General features: G+C 35.2%; 1 protein-coding gene across 8 annotated transcripts in view; it reads left to right on the forward strand.

Annotated features, from left to right (window-relative positions):
* CEP170 (centrosomal protein 170) overlaps positions 1 to 20,326 on the forward strand; it is a 100,947-nt gene extending 80,621 nt beyond the window's left edge. For 2 of the 8 annotated variants that reach the window (XM_062637338.1, XM_062637344.1), the window contains 8 exons: positions 847 to 897; positions 2,505 to 2,739; positions 7,354 to 7,531; positions 8,886 to 9,053; positions 9,338 to 9,426; positions 14,731 to 14,824; positions 16,783 to 16,834; positions 18,316 to 20,326. In XM_062637338.1, the coding sequence (XP_062493322.1) occupies positions 847 to 897; positions 2,505 to 2,739; positions 7,354 to 7,531; positions 8,886 to 9,053; positions 9,338 to 9,426; positions 14,731 to 14,824; positions 16,783 to 16,834; positions 18,316 to 18,602 (1,154 nt within the window). In that variant the 3' untranslated portion in view covers positions 18,603 to 20,326. The remainder of the gene's footprint in view (positions 1 to 846; positions 898 to 2,504; positions 2,740 to 7,353; positions 7,532 to 8,885; positions 9,054 to 9,337; positions 9,427 to 14,730; positions 14,825 to 16,782; positions 16,835 to 18,315) is intronic. The other 6 variants (XM_062637339.1, XM_062637342.1, XM_062637343.1 and 3 more) reach the window with 6 other exon arrangements.
* Positions 20,327 to 20,907: the final 581 nt, after the last annotated feature.

The raw sequence follows: 20,907 nt of genomic DNA on the forward strand, positions 1-20,907 counted from the left end.
TGATCAAAGCTGTTGGGGGAGGAAAAAGAAAGCAAAAGGAAAAAAAAATTGAACATGGAGAGAAAACAACCCTTATTCCAGGATCTTTGAAAAGTGTGAACCTTGAGAAGGCATCAGTGAGAGTGCATTATAAGAGAGATGCTTAATGAAGTCTGTCCTTAGGTCTTAAGTGACTTGATTATGGTGTCTATCAAAATTGCCAGCTTATGGTGCTGTCAACATGTTATACTTCTAGAGTAGTCCCCAAATCAGGTTGGTCTGCTGATTACTTTAGCCAGAGTTTTGGAGGGATTTTTAGTTACTGGTACCGATATTCACAGTCTTTGCTAAGATAATTTGCATGATAGCTTTCAGAAATCTGCGTGGACTACAATGACATATTGGGGCTGCTTAATTTAAAAATAGTATTAAAGGCATATACGTGTGAATGTATCGCTAGCATAATGGGAAACACGCTTGGATATTGCTTGTCGTGAGTTGTACAACTTTGAAATTTTTACTGTTAAGCTTGCAATACCTTTTTCCGTATATTAATGAGAAACTCATTGATAATATATGAACAACATTTTAAGGCCTTAAAATCTAATGACCTTAAAAAACGTAGAGGGATTTTGTGATACTATGTAGACAGTTATTGATATTACTTCAGTTAGTGTCTCTTAAATGTTTACGCTTTCATAAAATTTGGATTTTTTAATTGAATATAATTTAAGAATCTTTTCCTAAAAAGTGTGGGTGGAAAAGAGGATCTAAGATTAATCTCATCAATATTTTTTTTTAAGCAAATGCTTCTAATCTGAATGTTTTAATACGAATTAACATGATAAAACACTATTTTGTACACAGAGAAATCCAAGCTTCTCCCAGACCCAGATCCTGATGTTGAAACTTACAGTGGTAGAGTACTAGAAATCAAATCTGTTTCTGATATTTCACTTCTCATTCAGTTTTTAGTTTTTAAATATATGATGACATATGCTCATTGTACAGTGCTGAGTTGCTGGATTAGCTCACTTAAGAGGTTTAAGATAAGTTTTATATTTATTGTGATTCATATAATTTGAACTGGGACAAAGAATTTAAACAAAAAAAATGATAGTAAAAATGTGGGCCCAACTCATAAACTCTTTGGATTTCAGTCACACATTGCTTGCATGCCATTGGTGGGGAAATGTGCTTTTTCTGCTTATGTTCTACTTCCCTAAGATCAAAACAAGTTTGAAACCTCTAAAAAGAGAAAAGTAAGTGACTGGAGAGACATTTTTATTTTTCTCAATAAAGTTATTGAAAAAATTAGTAGATTTGGACTTGATTTGAAGTCCACATTTAAACATGAAGAAAATTATAGCAGTATATTCTGTTTTCAGTGATTAAAAATGCATTATTTATAGGAGGGAAGGGATGTAAGCTTATGCACCAAGCTAATTTTTCTACATACTGTAATTTTTGAGAGCATTGCACAAATCTTTTTGCAACCAAAAAATACTTTCACTGTTTGTTGCATAAATTCATATTGATGTATACCTCTTTTATAATGTGTTTTAAAATGTTTCAGGAAAAATCATTATTAATTCTTGCATTTTTCTTATACTAAGCCAAATATACATTACCTGAATCTATTCCTCTTAAATTACCAGAAGATGATCACATACTTTTTAAAATTTCTACAGTAATTATAGAGCCTCGTGAATGTCAGTGACTGTGGGGATAAGTCCCCTGCAAGAATTTAGCAGGTTATCATGGTGAGAATTCCTTTACACTTAGTTCTATCTCTTCCTGTTGGGAATGTTTGAGGACAGAATATCTGAAATGCATTTTTTACACTTTAATACTTCACAGGGGGACAATAGCCTCCTGCTTAGTTTCAGTTCTCTTACACTTCAGGCTGTCTTCTGGCGACATGGCTGTATGTGCTTTATGTGCTACATGTGAGAATATATGGGTTTTTCTCTGAGGCTGCTGTTTTTATAGATGTGTTGTTGATTTTTATAACACTTAATTTAAACATTTTTTTTTTCTGTACTAAATACATAATGCATCATCTAGGATATATATGCTTTCCTTAAGTAAGCATTCATTCCAGGCTTGGTGCCAGCTCCATCCTTCCTTTGTATCTCTTCATTTTTCTGTATCATGTAAACCATGAATGAAACTTGGGAAAAAATCTGCAGAAAAAGTGCAATCTGACTATATACTTAAATGTTAATGAATTGGGCCCTTGTTTTGTAATGCAATTTGCTTGACCTTCTCTGCAGTTACTGGCTTTTATATCTTATTTCACTCATCATTATACAAAGAGCATCCGTTTTACGTTTCTATTAATACTTATTATTTAACACAAATTTTGTAGCTTTCTTTTTAAGATGTAGTAAATAAACCTTTTGTGAGGTATCTGGGGATTGGTAATGAATAGTTGTGTACTTCTGTGATGTTACTAAAATAATACTGTTTTTTCTTATTAAAGTTGCAATAATAATTCTTTTTTAACAATTAAACTAATTTAGTAAGTGCAAGATGGAGGCGCTTTCCTACAGATTATGCTTCCACCTCAGAAGATGAATTCGGATCAAACCGTAATTCTCCTAAACATACCCGTCTGCGTACCTCTCCAGCCCTGAAAACCACACGACTGCAGAGCACTGGGACAGCAGCTCAAAGTAGCAATACATTCAAGCACAGAATAAAGGAACAGGAAGACTATATTCGTGACTGGACTGCCCACCGAGAAGAAATAGCAAGGTTAGTTTTAAGGGAGTGCCTCTAAAATGACAAAGATTTGTACTCCGCTGGTTGTACAGGTACGTATAGAAGAGAAAGAGGGCTAATGGATTTTCTGTACCACTCAGTGTTCTTATTCTCTAAGTGAATGGGTAATTTAAAGTTCTCATGAGACTAGCAGACAGAGCACTCATGTTACCAGCACATTCTTTCTAATGGAAAATGATAGTCATTTCTGACTTATGATAGCCAGATCACAGAAATGAACTTCTGATTGCATTAGTGGGACTTGCAGAAGTCATCTGTGGTAATGGTGTATTTCCTGAGGTTGAAGTATATCTGATTTTGTACTACCCTTACGTTCATACTGAGGTAAGATCTCAGATCAATGCATACGTGAAGGAGAGGAGAAAGTGATTTTGGCAGTGTGAGACACCACGTTCTCATTTTAATTTTTTTTTATCTAGACATTATTTCGTGATAGATATTTTCAGATTTAAGTCATGCATACTCATCAAAAAGTAATTTCTTTTATTGCAAGTCCCTGAGATTAGTATAGCAATTCTTCCATTATTGCTAATAGTACTCTGCTTCAGGTGAACCAAAGAAACGTTCAGCATTCTGGTACTCCATTATTCCTGTATCATGCAATACCCAGGCAGTGGAAGCTTCCAATAGCTTGCACTAGATAACGTTTATATATGTCATAGTTTTATTTATCTAAAACTTAGATGCCAGTGTCCAGGTTCTGAAGTTTTTAACAGAACTTGATTTGGAAGCCTAAACAAGGAAAGTGTTTTCCTTTTAAAATTAATACTGTGGTGTTACAGTTGTGAAGCATTGCATTTTACTTAGTGTGATTGGTTATTTTTTGTTTCCTCTTGTTACATTTTTTCAACATTTGTTTTTCTAGTATTGTCTGTGCAAAAGGAAAATACTTAAGGGAATCTGGTAGCACCTTGATAAATCATGAAATAAACATCTTCGAAGCATCTTTCTAAAATGTATCTAGAGCTAGAGATAGATCTAGGGAGGAATGTGTGTATCTGGGGAAAACAAAAATTATACCCATAGCATATTATTTTGTCCTTATAAAAATTGCTGTTGAACCTCTACTTCAGTGAAACTTCTTGGTACATTTTGCTCATCTAGGAGAGATTAATGCTGGAAGTAACTGACTATCCATTCTCAACTTACTTGATGATTACGTGTGTCAGGCTTCTTTCCCCCTTGCGCTTCATGCCATTTTCTTCATTTAAGGACTGGTTTTAAATTTGTTTTAAAGGTCACATACGTACCCTGCCTTTTTCACCTTCTTCACTTCCATTGGAAGTAGAGGTTCAAATTGGTATTGCCCAATTTGTGATGATGTGCAGAAATTTTACACAAACTGCATTAAACGAGCATGTTTTAGGTTAAGAAAGCTAGCACTCAGCAGTTGAGAAATGCCAGGCTACTGTCATCTATTGTCACTGCTTAAAATGCCAGTTTCCTTGGTTAGCCTCTGCTGAGCCCCCCTGCTCTATGTCACTAGTTGATGCTTTCTGTACATCTGTATCTCTTTGTACTGACGCAAAATATTGCTCCTCTGGCTTTTAAGTTTAATTTTTGTCCTTTTTAAGATATTTTTGTCCCTGCTCCCTTTTCCTTGCTAACTATAGTTTACCCTCTATTATTGTCTACCCTGGAGGGTTTGTTTTTTTTCCTTCCCAGTGCTTAGTCCAGCCTCCATGATCACAGTCCCTTCAACTCTGTTTAGAGTTTTTAAAAAAGTAATAGACAGTTGTACATTCTCATTAAAACTGATTATTTTGCTCATGTTGAATAACTGATTAGGTTAGGCAGATGTAAAGATAATTTTATAAAACAAATGTGGAACAGAAAGTAGTGTAGAGACTGTATGACAAATATTTCATTGCATCCATTTACCATCATATTGCATTTTAACTGCTCTTCCAAGATTGACCCAGTTTGCACTTTTCATGGAGTCTACAATTTACAGATGTTAATAAAATTGAAAATCGGAGAGTGATGTTTGTAAAAGCTTAATGGAATAGCTAAATTTTATTTAAAACTACTTTGGCCTGGAGGATACACCCTCAGAATAACAGGAGTTTCACATATATTTTATTTAAGGATTTAAGGTATCATTACAAAATAAACTGACTTAATGTAGGAAGTGTGACATAGTGAAGTAAGCATGAGAACGGTTTTGGTAATCTAGTAGTTCAGAACTTTTATGGGTACCTTAAAAGTATTCCTATTTCATTGTGTTTTTCTAATACTATAGATGTTCTTTCAATACAGGTAAAAACTATTGAAAGTGTATTTCCTGGGGCAGGGTTGGGGGGCTTAGGGAATTTGAATCTTATTTTAGTTTTGCCTCCTTGCATTAATTTGCCTTGTATGATTGCTAGGTCTGATGCAGGAAGCACTAGAGATCTGCAAGGCAACCTACTGTTGCAAGCAAGTAAATAGTGTGTTACCTAAAGCCTAAGTCTCATGTTCCTGATTATACAAAACATATTCTTTAGGCAGTACTTTCTGTTTCTAAAAGTTAACGTAGAATTACTTGAAAACTTCATTTATGAAAAGTCAGGCCCAACTCTCAGATGGGTTTTAATTTTCTTTTACATAGTGCTTTTTGTTCAGTGCTCTCTATTGTTTCTGTACAGAAACATTGAGTACTGACTATAGTTTACTATCTAGTTGAAACTAATTCCAGATTTTGTTCACTTGACTAGTATTTGACTATGATGTTGGTCTAACAAGTTCTTTGCCATCCATATTAGAGTTGTTTATTATGATATTTTCAAGATTCATTTAAATTCATTTTTATGTAGTCATCTGACATTTGATGTAATTTTGTTTGCTTGGTAAGAATTCAGTTGAAGTGGCTGTGGCATGTCAAAGCATTGCTGATTTCTGTGGAGAGTTAAGTGTTACTTGATTGATAGTACTTCTCATTATGGTGTTTAATGACATTTGTCTTCTGGAGGATATACTGATAATTGAGATTTCCTGAGGTTTATTTTCTTAACAACTATTCATGAAATACCAAAATTTGTCACAGAAATCAAATGTGGTTATTAGCAACTTGTGCGTTTAAGGAAAAAAGTGATATGATTGTGTGAAAAAAAAGAAGTAGGTGCTCTGGTATCTCTATTACTTAGAATATTAACTCAAACCTTGGAGTTTTAATGGTCTGTATATATAAGAACATGAAATATAGATTAAAATTGAACCAGAAGATGTAGTAATAACAGGCACTTTCCATAATTTATTACAATGAGCAGTTGACTTGGTTTCTGCTTTTGTGTTCTAGTCTTTGATTGTTTGAATTCAGAAATACAGTGTGGGGTGGTAACAGATAATTGACACATATATATATAACTGGGGTAAGGCTGCAGAAGAATATCTGAGCTGCACAAGGTTGCACATTATTGTGGATTGCTGATGGTTAGCCAGAAAATCTAGTGTTCAAATTTGACTGGAAATTACATTTTCCTTTCTGGTTTAAATTCTGCTCACTCTGTCATAAACTATGCTTAGGTCAGTGATGTCTATTCTTTCTGACTTGAAGAAGTGAAAATAAAGAGCAGAAAGAAGCTCACCCTTAACAAGCACTGGCCAGCACGGTGTGCATCACTGTCACATGGCTGTGCAACTCCTTTCACTTAAGTGGGGGGTGGTTTTGTTCACAGAGTCCTTGGTGGTGCAGGATTAGCACTGTTGACTTCTGTGCCTTCAGTCCTCTCAGAAAAGTGAAAGGGGATCACTTTTTGGGGCTGCTCTGAATTCTTAGGTCTTCTGAACTGCTTGATCCAAGGTGGAGATTCAGGGTGCCATATTTAGCAGGGGGCTTTTAGCTTTGTGGTGGGGGATTTTTCCCCTCCTTTTTTTGGGGGGTGTCCTGGGAAGGAGTAGCACATGCAGAGCTAGGCAAGCTTCCTCCCTGTGCTGAGCAAAATACAGAGCAGAGCAATTTTTTGATGTGGTGGATCAGAAGTAAAGAAATCATTACTTGACAATTCGGATGTAATTGTGTAGTGCTATCATATCCAGGGGTTTCACAGACATACTGTTTTTCCAGCTAGAAAGCTTGTCTTGACTAAAGTTGAAGCTCTAGGGTACTGCTCTGGAGTTTCAAACATGTAAACAGCTTGATCTGAGCAAGTTGCAGGGCTGCTAAGTTAATCAAAGGTCCTCAGGAAGTTTTCTGTAAGTAGGTAAACTGAGGTATAAATTAAATGTGTTCTGGACATTTCAGATTTACTGCATGTACACAGATCGTCTGTGCAGTATTTTCAGCATATTTGCAGTGCAATCCATGTGTCAGATTTAGTGCATGTTGCACACAACTCCACCTGGGAATCCTAGAAAGAAAAAAAGGATGCACTTACATCTTTTGAGATTGCCTTCTACTTTCTTCGTATAGAAAGGCATGTTATTAAAAACTTCATTTAAAAAATTGCTTTCACAGTTTTACCAGTAAACTCTCAGTTTAGAAGGGTATACACATTTTCATAGCACAGTTGTCAAGAACTAGAACTTACAAGCTCAAAGGTTGCAGGTTGGGCTCTACTGGTCCAGAGGTGTTTGTAGGGAAGTATGTAACACTCTCTTTATTACTAGGATCAGTCAAGATCTGGCTCTCATCGCACGGGAAATCAACGATGTAGCAGGAGAGATAGATTCAGTGACTTCATCAGGCACTGCCCCCAGTACCACAGTAAGCACTGCTGCCACCACCCCTGGCTCTGCCATAGACACTAGAGAAGAGGTAGGAGATCTTCATGGAGAAATGCATAAGGTTCTTCCTTTTCTTTATTTCTTTTGCTTTTAGCATTTTGCCTAGCCTTTTTTAGTTATTTCCACTCAAACCGTATGCATGATCTCGACATTGTTTTTTGCTTTAAAGTTCCTTTACATTCCAAGAAACAACCTAGAAATTATTCTATGAACACAGCCTGTCAATAGACTGCATACTATCTGTCTGTCTCTTTTTTTCCACGAAACATGGGACAAGATAGTTGTTTCTTGCTTGTCAGTAGCCTTAGATACCATTGGATAGTATCTAAGTGCATTTGAAGATACGAGTGTGTATGCGCAAATATATATGCATGTATGCATTTAATACTTTGCATAGCTATTAAAAACAAAAAAGTCCCTTTTTTCACAGGTGACAAAAGTTTCATCTTCTGAACACTGAAATACTTAGGTACCATCACTTAACAATCACTTCAGATTTTCTTTCTTAATAACATTATCAAAAACTGCCTTAAAATAAGTTTGTCTTGTGCTCTAATAATTCTTATTTTCTTTGACTATTCTGGTGTGCTGCTCTATGAATATGTTGACTAACTTGTTCTAGTAATCATCACAGGTCTAATGCTGGTAAATATGCTAAGCTGAATTTAAATCATCACTTTCTACGATATTATAATTCACCCTTATATGTTATAAATGTTTACTGCATTTTTTTCTTCATAGTATTCCTTTCAAAATGTGTTTATTCATTTTTGTGTGCATAAAGTTTGGTTAATATATTAATTTACTGTGGATAGTATAATACTTTCTTTTTCTGTGGAAAAAAAGATATAAACAGTGATAAGAAACCTGTGAGTTGAGAACTCAAATTATAACTGCACTCACAGCGATTCTCATGGACTTAAGGCTAAGATTCAAGGAAGTGCTTATTTTCTCAGATCCAGTTAGATCACTCTGATTATTATGTTAGTAAATAATTATTTTCTTCTTTAAGAAGTATTGTACAGTATGTACATACTGCAGGTGGCAGTATCTCCTTTAAGTAGGTATAGGTGTTTCTGTAACACTATGGCTAAACTGGGAAAAAAAACCTGAAATTTGATAGCACTGTACTTAATTCCGCAAATATATTCCATTAATCAAAGGATTAATGTGTCAGTTTATAGGTAACTGTTATGTTACCTGATCATAAGCAAAGTTTCTGTGGCTGGTAATTGGAGGGAAAAAATAGTTCATTTTTACAAGGTATTGTTACATGAGAGATGAATCATTTTATGCTGTACAAGACAAGAGAATGATTTTTATTTGATGGGATTCCTGTAAACCATTTCAGAAAGAAAAGGATATTAATCTGTTTTTTGCATGTATCAGTAGTTTTCATTTCTTTTACCCCCTAGTTGGTTGACCGAGTATTTGATGAAAGTCTCAATTTTAGAAAAATCCCTCCACTAGTGCATTCCAAACCACCAGAGGGGAATGGTCGGCTTAATGATGCTAGACCTCAGATAACAGACACCCTTGATCCCCCCAAAATTACCCGGAGAAGGACTTGGAGCAGAGATGAAGTGAGTACACAATTGGATTCGCTATTAATGTGTCTATTTCAGGCTTTTACAATTCCCACTTAATATTCTAGACAATATCCTTTCTTTCCTACGTATAGCAGGTAGAAAAAAAAATTATTTGTGTATTATTTAATTTGCAAAATGTTGAAATATAATTGTTTTATATATGATGCTAATTAGGAAACAAGTCATTTTTCTAAGTTAAAAATATTTCAACATTTATGGAATTGTTTGTATTCTTATTAAATTAACAGTATACTTTTTTTATTAAAAACTTATTGCAGGTTATGGGGGACAGTTTGCTCTTGTCCTCAGTCTTCCAATTTTCTCGCAAGATAAGACAATCTATAGACAAAACAGCTGGCAAAATCAGGTGGGTTTGTAAAAATTGTTATTACTGAAAATGTCTGTTCTCACCAACAGTCCTACTAGTAGAAGAGATAGGTATAATACGGATAGTATTTAGTAGCAACTTGTGGTTTAAAAAAAGCAATGTTCCCTGTGGCTTTTTTAGCATTCAGAAAGATTTGGGAAGAATAATTTTTCCATTATTGCCTTAGTCTTTTTCACAATATATAAAGACAAATATCAGCCAAGTTTACATGGACTGAGCAATATCCATCATACTTCCAGCAGAGGACTTGTTCCAACACATGCAAATACTGAGCAAAATCTACATGACCTCTATGCAAGTCTTATAAAACTCGCTTTCTTAAAAGATAAGGTTAAAATGTTGCTGAACTGTAAAACTGGCCCTGTACGCTGCCAAGTTGTAGGGATCACCTGTTTGGAAAGAGAAAAAACTGGGACAAGGAGAGCAGTTTCAGTAAATCCTTCTGAAAAAGAACTCACACAGGAAACAGTGTGGTCACTATTGATTTCCAAACCTAAAACAACGTAACTGTTATTTTTAATTGAAAATTCCTGCTTAGGTAGTTAGATTCCTACATAAAATGTCATAGTAGCTTTCAGGAAGTATAGACATGTCAAAAATGATAACAAGTTGTTCTACCAACAGTTCCATTTAACTTGAATGAGCGAGTGTACAACCATTTGGTGGCCATCTTGGTTGACAATAATAAATGAAAATTCTAAATATAAAGTTCAGGGTTTTATTATTCACGTGTCCTTTTTCATGTCTTTTTGCACTTGATAATTTCAAAATCGGATACATTAAAAAATAAAGTCATAGGGTTGAACTTCACATACAATTTTCTGAATGTGAGAAAATACTACGTCTGTAATTGTCAATTTATCTAGGAAGCATCAGGTTAGATGGGTGACAGATTAATCACCAAATCACAGATTTATTTCAGCAAAGGGTGATGTAACTAGTAAAAGTGGCAAAATACTATCGTATCTGAAGATTGTGTTCTCATGGGAGTATCAAAAAAGCCTTGTCCATAGAAATCAAGAAGAAAAAAATGGTCTATATGAATCAGTACAAACTGTAGGTTATCTGCCATTTCTAGTCCTGCTGTTTCTAGTAAGAAAAGTATCACTGAATGAAGAATCAAGTCTTTAAAACCTGGAGCCCATTGTTACTCATTCTGTTCTGAGTGGTTTTGTAGGGTTTTTACACTGGTGGTTACAGGTAACCCTTGTGAGTACCTTATTTCTGCTGTCTTGGAACACGGTCAGGGCCTGACATTCATCTCACTTCTTTTTCCAGCTCAGCATTTTGGGCTGCAGGATTATAATACTGGAAATGCACCCTTTGCTGCCTTTCCCTCTTTGGTTTCCACAGATATATTTCTTTATGTTTCATACTATTTATTTAAATATCCTTAAACAAAGGAGACATGAATGTCCTTTGCTATGTAAATTTCAGGTACAAATGAGTTTGTGAAATTCAGGTGTACAGTACTGTTACTTTCAAAAGATATGCCAGATTAACAGAGCTCAACTTCATTATGCAGAATTTATTACAAATTATGCTGAAGTTAATAACTTGTTCAAGTTTAATCAACCTCTAAGTACATGCTATCATTTACTTTAATAGCTGATCTCAAAAACCGAACAAATAAATACACGTGATGAGGTACTTAAACATGACCAGTTTTTGAAAGTCATTCTAAAAGACATTTGAAATTTAGAAATAGAAATGAAATACTACATTAACTTTTGTTTTGAGCATAATTTTTTGGGAAAATACAGTGACATCCATAAGGAACTCTGCTTACCAATGTATTTTTTTTTCCTTTTAAAGCTGCATCATTGGAACAAGAATCTTGCCTATTGACTGAATTATTTGTCGTAGGCGCCCAGGATGATAGGTATCTTAAAATGCCTCAGAAGCAGTAGATAGTAGATACTCTTTTTCAGTTGTTCTGATTTTTCCTGACAGTTGGCAGTTTCTGACCTGCAAATATGTTGCTAGCACAGCTCTAGTTTACTTAAAGTAAAAAACTGAGTGCAGTGTAGTGGTTTAAAACAAATGTATGTATGTGAATTCATTCTGAGAAAAGCGTATAACTGTAAAATCAAGTCTTTCATGTTTTCGGTTGATTCTCTGGGCTTAAAAGGTAAGTCAGCTACATTGTAAGGAATGTAATAATTATGTGATCATGTATGATGTTAAAAATGTAAGCATACCTATAAACATTTTATATAGATTTAAAGAAAGTGGCATTGCTTATTTCTATCAAAATATAGTGGAGAAACTTTCATTAAGCAATTATTTAATGTATTCCCCAGAGCTGTGATCAAAATTTTCTGTTCCTGCTATTCAGAATGGATTTGAATATGTTTTCTTCCTAATGTCATTAGTATTTTGAATCAGAAAAAAATAAGAGTAGTTTCAGGATTTCTTTGTTTAGAAAGGATATAAGGCAGTTAGGATGAGGTAAAAAAAACATTTTTACCTTAGCTTAGTTTTCATGCACATGAGTTCAACCAGCTGTGTTGACAAGTGCTTCTGTCCCTTTTATTGCAGTTAAGCCAGTTAAAATTTCCGCCAAGGACAGATACAGTGAGAATTAGTTAGGGTTTGTCAAGCTAGCAGTTGCATATGTTTTTTCAGAGTACTTGAATCTGAAAGGATGGAAGAAACTTTTAGAGGCGTCAATAAGAGTAAGCTAGTAAGCCTGACTGTGTTGTAAAAGTCCTCCCTCAAATAACTTGTTCACCAACATAAGCAGCTCCCCAGAGCAGGGACAGTATAGGGCAGTTGTGCTCCCTACAGTTGCATCATACATGTTAAAAAATTTCAGCCTTCCTATCTGGGTCCAAATGGAGAAATGTTCTTCCTCTGAATGTGAGAACTCTTCTTTCTGTAATATTTTAGTTGCAACAGCTAGCTTTACAAAAAAAAAAAGTTTCTCTTAGGCTGAAGTATTAAGAACATAAATATTTTTAGTCATTCTTGAGAAGCAGATCTGTCAGAAATTAAAATGAGCCAAAATCAATCAGGAAAATAAATTAGTATGGGCAAAAGGAAATATCTATCTTTTTGTTTGACTAGTTTCTTTCCTGCTTCTCCACTACCATTTCTGTTTTATAATTTGCAGATAATGTTCTGAATTCCACAGAGTTCTGTAATCATTCCTATCTTATATTAAGAAATAAGATTGAGAGAAGCTTTTGACACTGTATTACTCGGCACTGTACTCTCCCAGTGCTAACAAAACTGGATTTTTATCCCTAAGCCCTAGGATGGTATTCAGATTAAACAGATTCAAGTGCCTGGTTCTTTCCTTTCACCAAATCCTTTGTATATTTGTAATTTTCTTCAGGATAAGGTCATAGCTTGGGTAGTACTGAATTGCTTTTTTATTATATATTTTTATTGATTACTTTGTATAATCAGTTATATTCTTATCTGCTGGTGCACACAAAACTGCATTGTATTTAAAAATTCTGCATCATTCTTGCCATGTATCATACAAGCTGTTCTTCGCAGGCTGAATATTGTCATGGGTTCCCAGGAAGCCAGTATGCAATTTGTTTACTTTTCTGTCTTTTATATGTTATAATGGGTTTGCAGGAATCTTCAGAGCTTATGGAGGGAAGAGGTAAGTAGGTTTTGCAGTGAGAAGACCTACACGGTCTTCACTGCTCTACAGTGTGAATGCAGTGTTACTGGCTTGCTTGTAGCAGTCAAGTACCTCTTCAGTCAGGCAGAATCTAGGCAAAGCATTGAGGTCAGCGTGGATACTAATTGTCAGTCTCTGCGGTTTGCTGTGCATCCAGCAAAGTTCAGTGTAATTAAAATGGGGACTGAGCGCAAGAAAATAAGGAGTTCAGGTAGATTTGCCCCAGAAAGTAGGAAGAGGTTCAGCACAAGGCAGCAATCATTTATAAATATGTTCTTTTAGGGTATGGTTTGGTTAGAAGGAGGAAGAGAAAAGGAGACTAAGAACCCCAGGAGTTTAAAATGTACTAAATGAAGAACTGAGAAAAATGTTGTAAGAAGGAAATAGGCTTCCTAAAAAAAACCTTAGGCAAACCCAAACTGGCCTGTCCACAGTGTAGTCCAAACAATTACTAATTACTGCTTTCATTTTTCCATCATTTTTCTTTCTTTTTTTTTAATAAAATGACTATGAAATTATAAGCTTTCAAATTGTAAGAGAAAAGTAAGAAAAGTATTTCTAAAAAAATAATACTGAAAACACCACATACACAAGCAAAAAGCACTAATCACACCATAAAGGTAGAAGTATTTCAATATAATTATGGGCAAGAGGTAAATGAAAAAAAAACATGTAATGTCAAAATAACATGTTTTTCTACTAGTGATGTTTACTGCTGAATAAAGCCTTATTTTCTGTTCCTGCTGATTTACAATGTGATATAAGTGCTATTAAAGTACAGAAAGTATAGCTGTATAAGACTCTGTATACTAAATCCAGATATTTCTAGGATTTGCCTGGTTTTTAGTGCATGGTCCTATAAAAATTTAATTGGCTGTGCTTTTCATTTATTTGTTTTAACTCATCACTGTCAGACAAGTCCTAAATTTTCCATTGTATTTGGACTTTCTCGTATCCAGCTTTGCAGCTGTGTAGTTTTGCAAGCTTTTGCACTCCCTTCCAGAGCATAAAAGCAATATTCTCAGACATCTGATGTTCAACTTTGTTACAATATGGTGACACTACTTGAGGCCATAAAGCATTCCATGTTTTCTTCACTGTAGTTTTGATTGCTTTTATTTTCTCTTTCCCCAAGAAGCAGTATGTAGTAATTTTTGCTCTTTGTGTGCTATGAACACTAAAATCACTTGCAGAAGTGGTCACTTGCCTCAATCGCAGGACATTGTGTTATGAGAGTATTCATAATTAAATTAGTATGAAATACAAATGTAAAAGAGTTGCATTTATTTGCCACTGTTAACCTTTCTCTTACATTTAGCAGTTGTAAAATACAGTGTTAATAGGGAGTTCTCTGACTATTGTAAAATAGTTGGATTTTTAGAAAAACATCTCAGTGCTGGAGGGGAGAATAAACTGTGTCTTTTCAAGACCATAAGCAAGTATTTAGCTACAGAAGTGCCATTTTAATTTCAAGAATAATGGTTTTGCTGAAACCATGTATGCTTCCCTGAAAATTTATGTATCTCCAATTTCACTTTTATTCAGTGCTCCCTATGCTGCTTTGTTGCATCATGTTATCTCTCAGGCTTAGTTTATTTCTTTTTGTCTATTTAAAACATGCTCTTCTTGAATTTTTCTTCTAGAATATTGTTTAAGGATAAAGACAGAAATTGGGAAGAAATTGAAAACAAGTTGCGAGCTGAAAGTGAAGTTCCTATTGTTAAAACATCAAGCATGGTATGAACAGTTATCTTTTCTGGGATTGATTGAGCCTCTTGTCTAATTTCTAAATGTCAACACAGCATTTTGCTATACATGAAAGAAAATAATCTGTAGACACGTTGCAATAAAAGCACTCTTCAGAGAAAAATAATCATGTTGATTTGTGCAGAAGTGATAACTATAGGATACCAACTACAACTGCAGCTGATTCATGTCTTCCCCCCCACTGCGTAATTAGAGCCATTTCATGACCAGACTGAGTGAGAGTGTGAGGGAACAGAGCACATGTGTTGTTTCCTAGTACACTTCTCCTCTGCTTCTAAACACGGAGCATGGGGTTTGAAAAACATCTGTGCATGTGGGAGCAGGCAGAGAGTCTGGCTATATTATCCTGTCTGGAGTATCGTGCTGTTAAGAACATCAACTTAGGCAGTTTTCTGAGGGATGGGTGGGAGAGAAAACTCCTTCTCACATACTTAGTACTGGACTCCTCAGAAGTAAAATGTGAGCACATTTCCTCTGGCATCAAGCTGGCTAGCACTTCTCTATGAGCTCATCATGAGCTATTAAGCTAATCCAAATTGATTTTTCCTGGAAGTATTAAAAACTTGGCCAGTAATTTCTGCAAAATGGTGTATTTTTTTAAGCGAAATCAGTCGTAACTCAGTCTATTTAGTAGATACACTGGCTGTTTGGTTTTTGGGTTTTGTTTTGTTTTTTTTAAGTTTCATTTATCTAGTTACAGAAGTTTCTACTTTTGCAAATGTAATTCTTTTACCCATTTCCAGAATAAGATCGAAGTTTAGCGTTTTGTATTCTAAGTTCCATGAATAGGGCTTTAAGGCACTCATTACAAAAGAAAATGATTAGTTGTATATTTATTTCTAAGCTCAGCATTTTACGGTTTCTTTTTTTCAGGGAATTAAATTCATTGTTTGAAAGTGTATGGCTTAGGGTTTGGGGTTTTTTTGTCTGTGCACTGATTTTCAAGTTTCTGCTCAGTTTTCAGAGCAATTCATTGTTCAAATGCAGTGCTTATTTTTACCACAGAATATTGTTAAGAGTTAATAAAGGACATTTGTTACCGATGTTTGTTTTGTTACTGGGACATTTGGGCCCAGCTGAGATGTGGAATTTGCTTAAAGATAATGACTTTGTAAAATCCAAGGTAATCAGTCTCTTTGCCACCCACAAAAATCACATTACTTAGTATAGAATGGGTTTCTGAAATAGGTTAAATAGGTGCCCTTGAAAATTCTCAGCTTTTAAAGGTCACTGGTAGCTCTCCTCAGCACCTGGATTAACAGTGTTCTTCATAAGGGATCCTTAATTTGCGGGATTTACATATTTATAATTTAAGATGTGGCACACTTAGCGATGGCTGTGTTTCTGAGTGCATTGCTGTGGCAATGTCTGTTAGCAAGTAGTGCAGCACAGAGGAGAAAAATCTGTAAGGCAGACAGGTGCAGAGGACCCAACTTTGGTGTGCTGTACAGGGTCTTGTGGGCATAGAGCCCAGTGGTTACCGGCAAAATCCTGATGCCATCATCTTGCTGTTCTGACTCACATGTGAACAGGGTCACCCTGTTCCATTAATACTGGGCTTGTACTGTAACTTTCCTTTAAAGGTTTGCTACTACTTTGCCCTGTTTGTACAGAGCCCTAGTGTCTAAGTCTGTGCTTGAGAAGAAGCATGCAGACAAATGAGCAAGGAACAGAGTGAGGTTTGGTTGACACTCTTTCAGTGCAGAGCAGAGCTCTTAATTTCAGAGTGGGCCATGGCTGTCCAGTCTCAAGCACTGCCACCCAGGACTTGTAGTGGACATAGCTGGGCCACCAGCAGCAAAAGTGTTCTTGATGCTAGGGGAGACAACCCAAATAGCCTATTGCAAAGGTTAGGTGGGGGGATTGTTTACTACTGACAGGTAGTTTGAGTCTCCTTTTCCTTAATGAAACGTTTGTTTCTTTCCTAGGAAATATCCTCAATCTTACAGGAACTGAAACGAGTTGAGAAACAGCTGCAAGGTACTATCTTTTTTCACTTTCCTCTTTTTTGATTGCTTGCTTCAATTTATATATATATATGTATATACGTCATGAAAAAAGTTACTGCCTTTAATTAAAATACATTAACAGTATCAGTTGCATACATTAATATAATTCCTGGCACATTTGGTAAAGAAATATCACTGAATTATTTTAAAACAGAAGAGTATGATATCTTCTGTGGGTGAGAAAAGGCTCAAATGAAAATTAAATAGTCCAGAGAATTCCAAAGGAAGTATTTTTGAAACATTCTTAATAGAAATATTTTCATGGGTAAGTATTGAAGAGTAGGTGATAGAGAATACGGAGATTAGTCTGTATAAAGTAGTGTTTGTACATCAATAATACCCTCATGTGTAGCGCAGTTCAATGCACTGGGACCATAATCTATAGGAAATCTCAAAAGCTAAAACCACCTGTATCTGATACAATAAAATGAAAATTTAGAATTAGCTCTTATCATCTTCCTCTCAAACCGCTGAATCCACTCTTTGCAACTGTGGAGTCCACAGACTACAAAATGGAAAAGTTACTTTGCTTTTCACGTGCAAAGACTTAGCTGTGTATATGATAGAAAGAAGTATGTTGTGCTTACAAAGTCTGCTATTTGGACATATGTTCCATTTACCAAAATCAACTTAAATCTTAGTATATTTTTAAAATAAGCTGCAGTCTTATTTGTGTATTGTTTATACTTAGTTTAATTTGGAGTGGTCAAATGGATTAGTGTTCCATGTTTATATATAACTGTTATTGTATTTCTTGTAAATTTCCTGTAGTTGTTATTTTTAGTATTCAGATTTAATCCCACAATAAAACATGTTTTAAGAGAATAATGTTTCAGGAGAAATTGTTAGCTCCCTTTAGAGATAAATTAGTATTTGTTTCATTCTGAGCTATAATTAAAAAGTGTTCATTTATTAGAAATTATATTGTTTTTAGAGAACATAATAAAGAAATTTGGCCCAGAGAAAGGCCAAATCATTTCCTTGCATATGCAGTGGTCTTCTAATAGATCTTAGTACAGTTTTGGAAGTTAAAAAGAGAGAGGTTTCGTTAAACATGACAGGTGTGTTAGTAGTATGATAAAATGAAATTGTACTAGGTGTTTCAGTTTGCCCTCCCTATGTGGGGGAAACGGGACAGTGAGACCATCATTATGCATTAAATAGAACAAATGACTGCTCTTCTATACAAATTTCATTCGATCACAGAATTAGCAGCTATGGACATTTGAATGGGGGTGTAGAATGAAGCATAATATATAATGGTAACGTTAGAGCCCCTTAAACATGACTAAAAATCCCATCTTTCAGTCCCTATAAGCTAATCTTAGATGGTTTGTCATCTCTCCTTCCTGTCTGCACCTTGTCATCTCTCCTTCCTGTCTGCACATCAGGCAGTGTTTAGTTTATGTAGCTTCATTTCATCTAAAGCTTCATCTTTTCTTGATTGCTTAGCAATTAATTCTATGATCGACCCTGATGGTACCCTGGATGCTCTGAGCAACTTGGGATTCACCAGCCCCATCTTACCAGCTCAGCCGAAGGCGAAGTCCAGTCCCGTTTCCCAGAGTACCCGCCCTCAAGTGCAGCCAAACTGCCAGCCTGAAGCTCGGGCTCTTCAACCTGCTGCTGACCCTGGTGCAGCGGAATTTGAGAATGCTGAATCCGAGTCAGATTTCAGCATACGTTTCAACAGATTTAACCCAGATGGGGAAGAGGAAGATGCCACCCTGCGTGAGTGACATCTCAGTGTTGATAAAAAACCTTTCATGTGGAATGTTTAGGAATAAAGAAAAAAATATAATACTGGTTTTATAATTAAAAAAAAAAAGAAAGAAAAAAGCTTGGTCAAACAGCAGTTGTTTTATTAAACCAGTTTTCTTTGACTGTGATGCTTTGATTGTCACACAAATCCTTTTCCAATCATAATGATATGCATAGATACCCATGTAGGAAAGCAGATTGTGGCAGGTTTGCCCTTTGTGGTTGTGTGCTTTGCAAAAAATTTATTAATATCAGCAATTTTCCCTTAATAGATTTATTTCTTTTCAAAAGCCATGCAAGCAGTCTAACATTTAATGTTACTGAAACCCCAAATCTCTTTGACAAGCTGCTCTCATGAACGGACTTCCTCCACTAAAGTTTGTACAGAACTGTTGAACAGTTACATTTGACTCTGAATTAGATGATTTATATGGGAAACATTATCTTTGACTACAATGACACATTACTGCAAAAGGTAAGACAGATTTTAGAAAGCATTCATTCTTGCGTACTGAAAATCTCAAACAGTTCTGTGACTTATATAACCTTGTTGCTGCATAAATTTTCTTGGGGGTTTACAAAGTTCACATATTATGTTTGCACTAAGATTGCTGGGAGTGGGAGGTGAACATATCGATATCAATAAATGGCAAGCAGTGTTTTGGTGTACATACAAAACGGATAATACTGTACTTGTATTATCATCACAGTGTTTTAATCCACTTTCTACAAAGACTATTTGGCACTTTTTGATCTTCAAATGACTTTTTGATGTTAATTAAAGTAGAAGTATTTCATATCTCATCTCTGTCCAAATGTTTGTTGGATCTAGGAAATAAATTTAAACATGGGGCATTTCAAAGCGTAGTGAGGCGAATGGGCTTTCACCAATTCAAATGCGACATAGCTTACAGAAGAAATTACTGTTCCTCGGAACGATTGTGAGATGTAAAATTTTCTTTAGGGGACTTGGAAATAGAGGTGTCATAATTTGCTTCATCGATAGATTCACTCCCAAGTGAATGGTTTTATTTGCTTCTGTATATTTTCCTGTAGTCTTGCTAGTAAAGCTGTCTCTGTCTTACATATTTAAAAGGATTCTGGAAGACGACTGCTAACATAGACATTTTGCTTATACCACTGGAAAGCAAGTCTGTTTAAAGTTTCCTCTATAAGCCTATTTTCCTTATAAGTTGTCCCAGTAACTTAACATTTGGAAATAATAATTAAAAAAAAAAGTAAATTACTTTGTATTTCCAGAACACTGTAATTTGGAGGAATGTTATTTCTGTTAAGTGTAACTAATAGACTGGAATTTTCCTATGTTTGCATCAGTCTCTATATATTAAGGTTAAATATACAGTTTTGCAGCTTTTATGAAATGGTCTTTAATATTTCAGCAATAATCCTAGATGACATTTGTTTTAAAACCAACTACTTTCTGTACGCTTTTAAATTGTACAGCCTTTCAGAATCAGTGAGGTTGCACCAGTTAATAAAAATGCAAAAACTTTTTTTGTAGAGATGTAAAAAAACCCCACTAATCTGTTGTATAATGGAGTTCATATTTTCTTTAAAAAATTTAAAAGCAAACAGCCTTCATGTATGACTATGCTCTACTCCAGCTAACTGTGGGAGCCTGGACTACACCAGTTTACAGTGGCTACAAGAGAAGTTTTAGAAGGTAGAGAAGGGCAAAAATCGAAACTAGAACTAGGCGGTGAAAACTGAGTGTACCAAACCATCACCATAATTCCTTCTTTTGTTGAATGCTTGGGAACATAATTTTTCTGCAGGCTCGAGTGGAAAGTAAGAAATCACTAGGAAGGGTAAAAGGTGCAGGCTCTTCATGAGAGATTCTGTTTGTGTTCTTTCAGGCGTTTATACCTTTATGTTCTGTAATAAGCATTTTGCATTACTATGTTCTTATTTTGTATGAACATGTTCTCCTTATTTATTTTTGTTACATTTATTATGTATGTTATTTTGTTATATGCATTTACAACTCCATTTTTAAATAAAGTGTTTCTGGAACAAATGTGTGAATATGTAATGAAGAGCTGGGAAGTTTACACAGTCTTCCTGCAGTCTATGTTGCCTTTGCTGAAATAGGAAATGGCATTTTTCATAAACATCCTTTCTCCGTAAGAAGATATTATTGCTGCTGCTGTATCATTTATTCAGTGCTGACAATATTGGCCCATTTTCCCATACTCGTTTCCACGCTTGAATTGATTTTGTGTGCAAAGCTAGAGGCAAAAATAATCCACTAGGCCAGTCACC

The sequence above is a fragment of the Pezoporus occidentalis genome, unplaced genomic scaffold (genome assembly GCF_034315485.1).
Source record: "Pezoporus occidentalis ecotype Australia unplaced genomic scaffold, CSIRO_AGI_Poc_V1 ctg52, whole genome shotgun sequence".
In the NCBI taxonomy this organism is placed as follows: domain Eukaryota; kingdom Metazoa; phylum Chordata; class Aves; order Psittaciformes; family Psittacidae; genus Pezoporus; species Pezoporus occidentalis.